The sequence below is a fragment of the Rhinichthys klamathensis genome, unplaced genomic scaffold (assembly GCF_029890125.1).
Source record: "Rhinichthys klamathensis goyatoka isolate OS25496 unplaced genomic scaffold, OSU_Roscu_1.1 h1tg000347l_1, whole genome shotgun sequence".
Taxonomy (NCBI): domain Eukaryota; kingdom Metazoa; phylum Chordata; class Actinopteri; order Cypriniformes; family Leuciscidae; genus Rhinichthys; species Rhinichthys klamathensis.
This window is the reverse complement of record NW_026606859.1, coordinates 686,533-699,039: the sequence shown is the minus strand read 5'-3', so window position 1 is coordinate 699,039 and position 12,507 is coordinate 686,533. Positions and strand designations below refer to the sequence as shown.

Sequence of the window (12,507 nt, the reverse complement as noted above, 5' to 3'; positions counted from 1 at the left end):
CCTCTATCAAGTTTGGATTTAATTTGTTCAATAAAGTAATAGTTTGCTGTTTCTGTAGAATGATGAGCCCTAAATCTAATCTGCACAGTGTAATGCAAGCACTACTTTAATAGCAATAACAGGTAATCCAGGGCAAACAAAGAACAAAGGACAGGAGCATTGTACAACAAACAACGCCTGACAAACCACAAGAGAAACACAAGGGCAATTTATACACAGGCTAACAAGGCAACAAGGGGGTGTGGTTGATTGGCATGGGAACACACGAGGGTAACCAAGGGAACTAACAAGACACACCTGGACTAATCGACATGAAAAACTACAAAACGTGGCAGAAGACAGGAAATAACACAAGTCCTCACATAAGACAGGAACACAGGCTGAGATCGTGACACAATAAAAAAATAATTAAATACACTAGCAATTTAATGCTTATCTTGAATTAAATGTCCCTGAACTTGTAATTCAATTTCTTTATCTCCTTTGTGACCATTTTTCTTTCGTACTCTCATGGGTATAGATGTTCCCACAGCGTCAATTGACCATAACCCTTGAAAGGGAACGCCTCGGTTACGACTGTAAGCTAGGATCCCTGAGGCGGGAACGAGACGCTGTGTCGCCCTGACATACCTCCTGCATGCCTGTTAGCGACTTGCTTTAGCCTATTAGAAGGTAGCGTTACACTGTTTGGGAAGGCTTTCCTGGTTGGTGACATCACCCGCCTCTGACGGCGCGTCACACCATTGGACTGATTTCACTCGTGCTTCACGACGCAATCACGCAGAGCATTCCCACAGCATCAATCGACGCAGTGTCTCATTCCCTCTTCAGGGAACCGAGGTTACAGTCGTAATCAAGGCGTTTTCTATCACTCATGTCAAGTCAATGATTACATGTTAACTCTCATGATTGTAGTTTATGAATGGCAGGTTACTGCCCTAGAGTTAACTTCACCTCAGCGGGATCCATCAAAAACAAATGTTTTTTTCATTTTGGTTCGTTCTGAGTTCCTGAGGTTACTGGTTAGAAGGAAATTAAAGAATGTTATTTTATAATGACACTACATTCTAGTTGAAAAGCTCCTTGAAGAGGAGAGATTAATGATTGAAGGGGATGATTTATGTCAAAGAGGTGTGACTCGAGAGCCGTAGGTTCCTGACTGCTGCTTTATATGATATAGGAACATTAAAGGCTCTGGTGAAGCTAGCTGGAAACAGCCATGACCATGTAAACCACAGGACAAGGTTCTTAAATTGAAAAGAATTGTGCCACACACCAGTAATTATAACTAAACTGAAAGACATGGAATGAAAGTCCAAATAGGATGGATTCAGAAAAGCCTTCAGTGAACACACGCATGTTACCTGATGCATACATTCACATCTTATTGCATGCAGAAATTATAAAACATTAACACTAAAGAAAACGTTTTGCATAGCTCCATTTGTACAAATCTATTCACATTGATTTAATTCTGAATTTCGCAGACAAACGTTGAGCGAATTTTGGTTGTGGACAGTAGGATACATTTGCAACATTAGTGAAGTTCATGGATAACTGTGTACATGTATTTGTTAATAATTTTGAGACTAACTTCATCCCATAGTTTTCCTTCTAATGTTAGACTAGAGGAATGTTTATTGTATCTAACTTGAGCCGTCTGCTGTGTTTCAGAACTGGACAACTCTCGTGTGGAAGTAACAATGTCAGAAGACTATTTCTGGGATTTTTTAAATAAGCGCATTTTGATCAGGTATTTTAGTGTTTACTGGATGCTGTTTTGGACTATTGGATGCTGAGAGTTGTCTAACAACGTGTGCCATCCCCAAACTACAGTGCCATGCCAAGCAGAACTCAATAAAAGATTGCAGATAAATGAGATGAAAAGATGAGTGGCGACACATTCACTTGCAATACTGAGAACCAAACAATACCAATACGAGATTATCAGCATCAAATTTATGCAGTCTTCTACACAGTGATTCTTGTTCCTGGACTGATCGGCAATGTTCTTGCTCTCTGGGTGTTTTATGCCTACATAAAGGAGACGAAGAAGGCTGTGATATTCATGATCAACCTGGCCGTCGCTGATCTGCTGCAAGTGTTATCTCTACCTCTGCGCGTTTACTACTATTTGAACAATTCATGGCCTTTTGGCAAGTTTGCTTGCATGGTCTGTTTCTATGTGAAGTACGTCAACATGTATGCCAGCATCTTCTTCCTGGCCTGCATCAGTTTGAGACGCTGCCGACTCATCATCCAGCCGCTGCGATACAGCGGCACGAAGAGACACCGGGACCGCAGCTGGTGTTTATTCGGCTGGCTCGTGGTGGGTTTGGGGTGTCTGCCGTTCCCTCTTCTACGAAGAGACTATGAGAATGTGTATTGCTGCTTCTCTGAGCTACCCATGATGCAACTCAGCAAAGAACTAGGAGTGTCCCTCGTGACCGTGGCAGAACTCACGGGGTTCCTTCTCCCGCTGGCTGTCGTGATCACCTGCACGTGCCTGACCGCCGCGAGTCTGCGAGAGAAAACCTGCGTGCTGCAGGACACTGGGGAAAAGCACAAGGCGTTCAAGATGGTGTTGAGTTGTGCTGGTGTGTTCCTGGTCTGCTTTGTGCCCTATCACATAACTTTCCCGTTGGACTTTCTGGCCAAATCCAACGGTAGCGTTAGTTCTGCCTTTAAGGTCGCAGTCCTCCATGTTCATCCGGTCACCTTGTGTTTAGCGAGTCTGAACTGCTGTCTGGACCCAGTGATGTACTACTTCACCACCGATGAGTTCAAGCGCCGTCTGTCCAGGCCGGAGTTACAAGAAAGCCTGCAGTTACACCTCAGAGGTTCTTGCTCCACAAACCGTGATGTCTGAGCTCTCCACCAGAGACGGCACAGGGACATCGCTCTTAAATCAAAAACAACAACTTTCTGAATGTACAATTGATGAACTCTTAACAATCTTGTTGAAAAATGTGAACAATTCGAACTACAGAATCTTTATGAAACTCAGCTGTGATTTTTATTGACATGAGCCATGAAAATTTCACAAATAAATCTTGTTCTGCTCTTGAAGTTGCAGTAAAACTGTAATGATCAGATACTTTGTTGTCTCTTTGTTGTTGTATTGTTGCTTTTGCACTATGTTCCCTTGTACTATTGCGAAATGAGAATTTTTCTTGTATTACATTTTGGGGGTGGGCGCTTATAAGCTCCTTTGCTTCGGCTCACTCCTTTTGAGCAGAATGGTTACTGCTCAAATAAATAAATAAATATATTTGAATATATTTTAAAATGTGTTCTATTCCTATGATGACAAGCTGATTTGGTGTAAATCATATTTTTGTAGAAACTGATAAAAACATTTCAGGATTCTTTGATAAGTAGAACGTTTAAAATAACATAATTTATTTGAAATGCATTATGTGTGGGCGTGTGTAACAATGTAAAAGTCTTTACTATTACATTTGATCCCTTTAATGCATTCTTGCGGAATAAAAATATAACTTTCAAATATTTTTACTGAGAATCTGGTTAAAAAACTGTTGTAAATAAACAATCAAGTTGATGATAAAAAAACACACATTTCATAACTTGTTTGTATATGCAAGCTTTTTTCCGCCACAGAATGAAAAATAAAAAAGGTAATTGCGACTTTTTATCTCACAATTCTGACTTTTTTTCTCACAATTGCGAGATATAAAGTCAGAATTGTGTGATATAAAATCGCAATTGCAGGTTATAAAGTCAGAATTGCGTGATATAAAGTCGCAATTGCGTGTTGTAAAGTCAGAATTGCGTGATATAAAGTCGCAATTGCAGGTTATAAAGTCAGAATTGCGTGATATAAAGTCGCAATTGCGTGTTGTAAAGTCAGAATTGCGAGATATAAAGTCAGAATTGATTGATATAAAGTCGAAATTGCGTGTTGTAAAGTCAGAATTGTGAGATATAAACTATTCTGAGGGGAAAAAAGTTAGTCTTTTTTCCCCCTTAGAATTGGCCTGATAACTCGCAATGAGAAAAGATGTCAGAATTTTGAGATATAAACTCGCAATTATGTGTTATATAGTCAGAATTGCGAGATGTAAACTCGCAATTGTGAGAAAAAAAGTCAGAATTCTGTCTTTTTTTCTGTCGCAATTGCGACTTTATTTCTCAGAATTGCGACTTTATTTCTCACAATTCTGACTTCATATCTCGCAATTGTGAGATAAAAAGTCGCAATTTTTTATATATTTTTTTTTATTCAGTGGCGTAAACAAGCTTCCATATTTGTATACTAGGGTAGGCAATAATACATACAATAGGTCCTGCACTACCTATCAAGTCAATCCCTGAATATTTCTTTTTAAATCAAATCAAATCAAATCATTTAAACTAAACAGATCATATTAATTCAAATTAATTTAGAATATAGACAAACATTATATTGCTGTAATTGTCTAGATTGGCAATATGTTTAATCTGCCCTATATTAAACCATTCCTTTTTTTCCTTCTTTTTTTTTTTTGTTAAAAGAAAATTAATCTATCAATTTACCAATTCAAGGGACATCAAAAAACAACAAAACCTGCAATACTATAAACGTCACAATCACTGCTGGGTCATTATAGTTGGATGAAATAACTTGTGATGTTTCTCTGTCTCAGATCAGCAGTTTAAATCAGTGCTGTCTGTCACTACACTGTAAAAAACTGTTTTCATGATTTATCACAACTTTTCTCTTTTTTTTGTCACATCAGCTTATGTTCACAAACTGAACAGACAATCACAATATTTCGAGGTGCTGAGTAGAAAAAGGGCCTCGTGATGCCCCTGTACTGGCAACATGTGAGAAGTGCGTACCGGCCCACTTCGGGCACTCCTTGTGTGAGTTTCTCTGTGCTGAGTTTAAACACTTTCTATGTACACAAAATACAAAAAGTTTATAGACTAAAGATGTATTGCTCCTGTCTGCCTGCTGCTGAGTGGTTTGCGTCTGTTAGCTGCGTATTGCTTTCTGTTTTGAATCTTTATTTACTATCATTTTTTGTTGTTTATATTGCTAATTATATCTTATTCATCACCACACATTAATCTGACATCGCTAGCTTCTATCTAAATAGTTATAACTAGCACAACACGCTAGTAATTTCGCTAGCCTGCACAACACGCTAGTAACTAGCCTGTTAACGTGCTATCTGTGCCTGTCGTCTTTATTTATTTTTTCTCTAGCCATCATCCGTGCCTACAGTCTTTATTTATTATCGTGCCTTTAACAATCCATCAAATAACTGTGGTAAGTATAAGATCAGTCAACAAACACGCTAGGGGTGTAACGGTTCACATAATTCACGGTTCGGTTCGATACGAGACAGTGGCGACACGGTTCGGTATGTTTTCGATACAGCAATAAGAAAGAAATGCCAGAGAAGTTTCCTTGATTTTTAAATTGTTATGTATTTATTAAAACTAACATCATAACGTATGATCTTTTAGGAATCCCTAACTTGGTTTTATGGAATCAACCTTTTTTTTTTTTTTTTTTTTTTATGTTATTATTCCTGTTGTTGTTGTATTTTTGTATCACTTTTTCTGTTGGGATTTGTTGTTTTAACCAAGAACTTGCTTGATTTCGTCTTTTTGTTTTTACTTCTTTTGGTGCTGTGTTCTTTCAATTTTCAAAAATTTCAACCAGTGTTTCAACATGGCTTCTGCTGTTTCGGGTGTCCAGTCTATTTTGTCTTCAAGCGTTCTGAACTGACTTGATGGTAGTATTGGGATGTGCTGGGTTTTTCTGTCAGGATGTTATTGAGGAAGTCAATGTTCTCCTGAATCCTTGTGGGTAGACCTCTATTATAATTGATTAATTGAAAATAAACATTGGCCGACGGGAATGTGGTTTTGATTGCCCCCTGCAGTCTCTCGATGGTTTTTGCCAGTATCGTGGGATTGCCCTGTTCTCTGTCGTTGAGGCCAAAGTTCATTAGAATCAATTGGGTATCCGGATTGGATAATGTAGTAAGCATGCGCCAGCTTAGCTCCCGGGTAACAAACAGTTTGAATTTGGTCAATGTTGATCCGGGGAAAACGGGAAAGGTTTGAGTCCCCCAATAAGAGGATGGGTCTCTTGGGTATTAGGGACCAGTTAGCGTATTTATCTTGTTTACAGACATGTCGCTCAAAGATGCCATATGACTGGGATTCCGACCTAGTCTGGGGTTTGGGACAATGTGGTTCTAAAATCGCTGTTGAGCCACTCCGAGTCTGGGCCTCTTCTATGCTGGTCTGTACTGTTGTAGTGGTTGTTTTTTCTTTTAAGTTAGTGGTCGATGTGTTAGCGGATTCTTCGGTGGGGTAGAATACCTCCTCCTCTTCTACATCTCCTGTGGCTACCGCATTGGGCTTTATATTTTCTTCCACCGGTTTCCTTTTCTTCGGGGCGGGGTCTTCCCTAATTTCTGTTATTTCATCCGCCAATTTCCGACGGGTACCCCCCTCGTTGATAGATTTGGGTGCAGTGGTGTCGGATGTAGTGGCTTCGGTCGGGTTTATGGGGTTTATGAAGTTTCGGACCGCTTGGGAAGCCTGTTGTATGGTGCTGTCCCTTAAAGTTTTCAGGTTTTTTCTCCCCCATTTAATTGCGACATTCCAAGCCTCTTCCCATCTGCTCATTGTAGTGTGGGTGATTTTGTCCTGGGCAAGAACCAGACACTCAGAGTAGTGTTTCTTAAGGATCTCCATCCCTATCTGGAGCCAGTTCTGGGCGTTACCATAAATCAAATCTTCTGTGCCCTGATTCATGCTCAGAAGCGCTGGTTTGATGGCCGCGTTTAGCCCATTTGTGATGTACTGGAGACGACGAGGTCTAACGTCGTTAGCTTCGCCTTCCCTCAGGGTCTTTTCATGTGGGTGATTTTGTCCTGGGCAAGAACCAGACACTCAGAGTAGTGTTTCTTAAGGATCTCCATCCCTATCTGGAGCCAGTTCTGGGCGTTACCATAAATCAAATCTTCTGTGCCCTGATTCATGCTCAGAAGCGCTGGTTTGATGGCCGCGTTTAGCCCATTTGTGATGTACTGGAGACGACGAGGTCTAACGTCGTTAGCTTCGCCTTCCCTCAGGGTCTTTTCATGGTGGAAGGCCCTGAGGTATGCGTAGAAATCCCTCACTAATCTCTTGAAATTCTCATCCGAAGTCATAATGCCGATTTGGTATGTCCTAAGGGCGAGATATATAATGATTAGTGACGAATTCGTTATCTAAGGTTATTATTTTAGGGTTAGGTTTTTTTTTTTAGTCTTTACAGGATATGCTTTTATGGACCAGAAAGTGTTAGACCTGTCTGGGCCACCCACTTTCCTGCCTGTCTGGGCATTTGGTCCATTCCCTCAGCCCGGTCTCCTCCTCCCCCAAAGGTCCAAGGGGAAGAGAGACCCGAGGGAAGAGAGACCCGGCAAGGGAGACATACCATGCAAACAAAGAATGAGGCGGTGTGATATATGTTTTGTGAACCGAAAGCCCCTGATTTGGAGGGGACTTGGTGGGTGTTTTATACTAGGTGATTTCTATTTCGGGGTTCTAATTTGTAAATCTTTTGAGTTCCTGTCGTTCATTTAGTCCTTTTGGGAATTTGGTGTCTAACTTTTTGATCCACTGCCATTCCGCTTTCCTCCTTTGTTGTTCCGACCATTGGGGGTTATGTTCTATACCCTGTATTCGTACATTTGATACCCCTTGTCTCAGGAAGTGTTTAATTAAAGTTTGGTTCCTGTTGTTTTTGAGGGATTTGCGGATATTGTATTTATGTTGGTATAGTCTACTACTAATTGAGTTTTTTGTTTGCCCCACATATTGTAGTTTACACCTGTTGCAAGTTATTAGGTATACGCAGTTAGTGTTCTTGAGGGGTATTTTGGGTATGGAGAACGCTTTGACCTGCCCCGTTTGTCTTATTATCCCGTGTCTGTGGATTAAACGTGTGGGAGCTCTGGAAGGGAGTTTGCTCTTGACCAGGATGTCCTTGAGGTTGGGATTTCTTTTATATGCCGTGATTATGGAGATGTTCTGTTCGTCTCCAAAAGTTCTGGCGAAGTTATTTTTGATCTTTTGGTTGAGTTTGACCGATAATGGTGAATAAGTAAAATGGCGGGGACTATTATTTGATTCTCCGTGTTTTGTTGTGGTACCGGACTGGTTTGTTTCTCGGTAAATTTCCGATATATTCCTCTCTAGGGATGTCACGGTACCAAAATTCCAGTAGTCGGTACCGATACCATTTAAATTTTACGGTTCTCGGTACCAATTTCGGTACCACAGCAAAATCAGTTTGAACTATTTTTCCAATTTAACTATTTGAAAAAAAAATATTCAATTCAATTCAATGACTTTATTATTTATGACGGTAAATTTTTGAAAGCATTGAAGGCTACATGATTAAACGAAAATATTGATGATATTGAGAAATATTGCTTATAAAAAAAATCAAGTGAAAAATAAGCAACCTTCTATGCACACATTATTATTATTATTATTAGTAGTAGTATTTTAATTAATGGAGACGTAGTTAAATCTATTGTACAGTGGCCTAATATAATTAGTTCTGTCAATTTCATTAAGTTAAACTGAACTTTTATTTTGACGGGTTGCCGTGAAGACCTTTGAGTTTCTGTGCGTGTATGATATGACAATAATTTTTCTCAAATGAAATGGTAAAATGCTCATGAAGTGACTCTCGGAGATTAATTGAATCATGAATCATGTCATCATATCGTGAGGCAGCAGAGACTGAAAACAGCGCGAGCGTCACTCGTGCTTCAGTGTGTGTGTGAGGTAAGGGTTAATATTTAAATAGTCTTTTTGCAGTTTAATATACACAGACAGCACATCAGCAGCGCCGCCGGTCGCCATGTCTCAGCGCTTTCATGAAGAGGACGCAACTTCACGCCCTTCGTGCATGCATGCGCATCCAGAACCGGGTTTGACAGGGTACTCGGTACCACCGGTACTTGGTACCGTGACGTTTCATTTTTTTTAGTACCGACTTGGTACCGAAGTACCGAATATTTTGACAACACTATTCCTCTCAGTTTTGTTTTGGAGTAGCCTCTTTGTTTGAGTGCCCTAAATAATGTTCTTTTAGTTTCTTCGAAGTCTCCCTTCCTGTAGCAGATTCTAGAAAATCTGGTGAGTTGTGCTCGTACTATGCCCTCGAAAGTGTGTTTGGGGTGGAAACTTTTGTGATGCAGTAAGGCATGTGTATCCGTCTCTTTGAAATAGACTTTTGTATCTAGTATGTGAGTGGTGTCGAAGTCTGGGCCTTTAAAGACTGTAGTGTCCAGGAAGTTTACTGCAGTCCTGTTGGTGGTTGCTTTGACTTTAATTAATTTATGATGGTCATTCAGAATCCCTATGAATTCCTGAAAGCTGTCCTCCCCGTGTTCCCAAGTACCCCATATATCGTCTAGATATCGGAAGTATGTGGTTGGTAGTCTAGTACATTTAGGAAGGATAGTCTCTTCCCAATTTGCCATGTAGATGTTAGCATAGGACGGGGCGAATTTTTTGCCCATTGCTGTACCGTTGATTTGGAGAAAGTTCTGTCCCGCGAATTCAAAATCATTACGAGTTAAACTAATTTCCAACAATTCTAGAATTGCATTGTCCGGTCTAGCGGCGTCTTTAAATTTCCCGAAGGCTTCCCTAACCGCTTTGAGTCCTAATACGATCTCTATGTTAGTGTAAAGGCTAACTACATCCATTGTGAAAAGGATGACTTCAGTTTTGAGCGTTGTAGTTTTGATCTTACTTAGGAAGTCAGGTTCCGTTCCGCTTCCATCATGTTTGCCATTTGATGTTGGGCAACACTGTGCTGGTCGCGCCAGCGCGAATAATAACAAAATTTTGGTCAGCAAGAAAAATGGTCCAACGAATCATTCGGTTTGAAATGTGTACCGAACCGAAAGCCTCTAACCGAACGGTTCAATACGAATACGTGTATCATCGTTACACCACTAAAACACGGTGAGTAATGTCTTCTCCTGTTATTGTCACTTGCACTTCATGTCACATGTATAGTATATCTGACGGAGAAGATTTCAGAACTAGAGACACGCATCCAAACTTTAATTGAGGATAGTAAGAGTGCAAGGGGTTTAGATACCGCTTTAGATACTGCTTTGGATGCGACTAGCTTAGTGAACTCTGTACATTGTTGGGTTCCGGCTGAAGTAGAGCCTGTGCAGCAGGGCAACTGGGTGACCGTGAGGCGCTGTAGTCGCAGGACAAAACACCGCTCTTCCGCTCTGATTACAACATTAAACCGGTTCTCCCCACTCATGAAAATAGAGACACCAGTCACCATAGTCACATGTTTGCCGGGAGCCAGAGCGCCTGACATCAAAGCAAATTTTGAAAAAGTGCTGGCTAATGCTAATCGTAAATTCTCTAAGATTATTATTCACGTCGGCACAAATGATGTTCGACTTCGCCAGTCGGAGATCACTAAAATTAATGTTAAAGAGGTGTGTGAACTCGCAAGTACGATCTCAGGCACTGAAATTTGCTCTGGCCCCCTTCCTGTTCGCAGGAGTGATGAGACAGTTAGTAGACTGTCCTCACTCAATGGCTGGCTGTCGAAGTGTTGTCCGCAAAATATACTGTCAAAGAGCACCATCCTTCGGATGATACGTAAAACCGAGGTCCTGACTCTCCGTGGTCATTAAAAATCCCATGGCACTTCTGGTAAAGAGTAGGGGTGTAACCCCGGTGTCCTGGCCACATTCCACCCATTGGCCCTTGCCAATCATGGCCTCCTAATAATCTCCATCCTCTGAATTGGCTCTATCACTCCCTCTCTCCTCTCTACCTGTATCTAGTGTGTGGTGAGCGCACTGGCACCGTTGTACTGTGGCTGCCGTCGTATCATCCAAGTGGATGCTGCACACTGGTGCTGGTTGAGGAGAGACCCCCTGATATGATTGTAAAGCGCTTTGGGTGTACATTAGTACATTTGAAAGCGCTACCGTATATAAATGAGATTCTAATTATTGGCCAAACTTCCTCATGTAATAACCTAGAATACTGTCTAACACTTGATGGCTGCTTTGTCAAGTCCTCGTCGTCGGTCAGGAACCTGGGTGTGCTCTTTGATACCAATCTTTCATTTGAAAGTCACGTGAAGTCACCGCATTCTTCCATCTTAACAATATATCTAAATTATGACATATGCACTCATTGGGAAATGCGGAACAGTTAGTTCATGCGTTCATGACCTCAAGGCTAGATTACTGTAATGCTCTACTGGGTGGTTGCCCTGCACGCTTAATAAACAAACTCCAGCTCCTCACGCTGCTGGATCTACGAGCACTTCACGTCTGGTTCCTCAGTGTGCTCGTGTCCCCGGGTGATGAAGCATACTTCAGCTCCTCACGCTGCTGGGTCTACGAGCACTTCACGTCTGGTTCCTCAGTGTGCTCGTGTCCCCGGGTGATGAAGCGTACTCCAGCTCCTCACGCTGCTGGGTCTACGAGCACTTCACGTCTGCACGTCTGGTTCCTCAGTGTGCTCGTGTCCCCGGGTGATGAAGCGTACTCCAGCTCCTCACGCTGCTGGGTCTACGAGCACTTCACGTCTGCACGTCTGGTTCCTCAGTGTGCTCGTGTCCCCGGGTGATGAAGCGTACTCCAGTTCCTCACGCTGCTGGGTCTACGAGCACTTCACGTCTGCACGTCTGGTTCCTCAGCGTGCTCGTGTCCCCGGGTGATGAAGCGTACTCCAGCTCCTCACGCTGCTGGGTCTACGAGCACTTCACGTCTGCACGTCTGGTTCCTCAGTGTGCTCGTGTCCCCGGGTGATGAAGCGTACTCCAGTTCCTCACGCTGCTGGGTCTACGAGCACTTCACGTCTGCACGTCTGGTTCCTCAGTGTGCTCGTGTCCCCGGGTGATGAAGCGTACTCCAGTTCCTCACGCTGCTGGATCTACGAGCACTTCACGTCTGCACGTCTGGTTCCTCAGCGTGCTCGTGTCCCCGGGTGATGAAGCGTACTCCAGCTCCTCACGCTGCTGGATCTACGAGCACTTCACGTCTGCACGTCTGGTTCCTCAGTGTGCTCGTGTCCCCGGGTGATGAAGCGTACTCCAGCTCCTCACGCTGCTGGGTCTACGAGCACTTCACGTCTGCACGTCTGGTTCCTCAGTGTGCTCGTGTCCCCGGGTGATGAAGCGTACTCCAGCTCCTCACGCTGCTGGGTCTACGAGCACTTCACGTCTGCACGTCTGGTTCCTCAGCGTGCTCGTGTCCCCGGGTGATGAAGCGTACTCCAGTTCCTCACGCTGCTGGGTCTACGAGCACTTCACGTCTGCACGTCTGGTTCCTCAGCGTGCTCGTGTCCCCGGGTGATGAAGCGTACTCCAGTTCCTCACGCTGCTGGGTCTACGAGCACTTCACGTCTGCACGTCTGGTTCCTCAGCGTGCTCGTGTCCCCGGGTGATGAAGCGTACTCCAGCTCCTCACGCTGCTGGGTCTACGA

At 42.7% G+C, this 12,507-nt stretch overlaps 1 protein-coding gene across 1 annotated transcript; it reads left to right on the top strand.

Annotated features, from left to right (window-relative positions):
- Positions 1 to 1,696: 1,696 nt before the first annotated feature.
- gpr174 (G protein-coupled receptor 174) lies at positions 1,697 to 2,967 on the top strand. The gene has a single exon (XM_056272715.1). The coding sequence runs from the start codon at positions 1,889 to 1,891 to the stop codon at positions 2,867 to 2,869; it is 981 nt and encodes a 326-aa protein (XP_056128690.1). The 5' UTR covers positions 1,697 to 1,888; the 3' UTR covers positions 2,870 to 2,967.
- Positions 2,968 to 12,507: the final 9,540 nt, after the last annotated feature.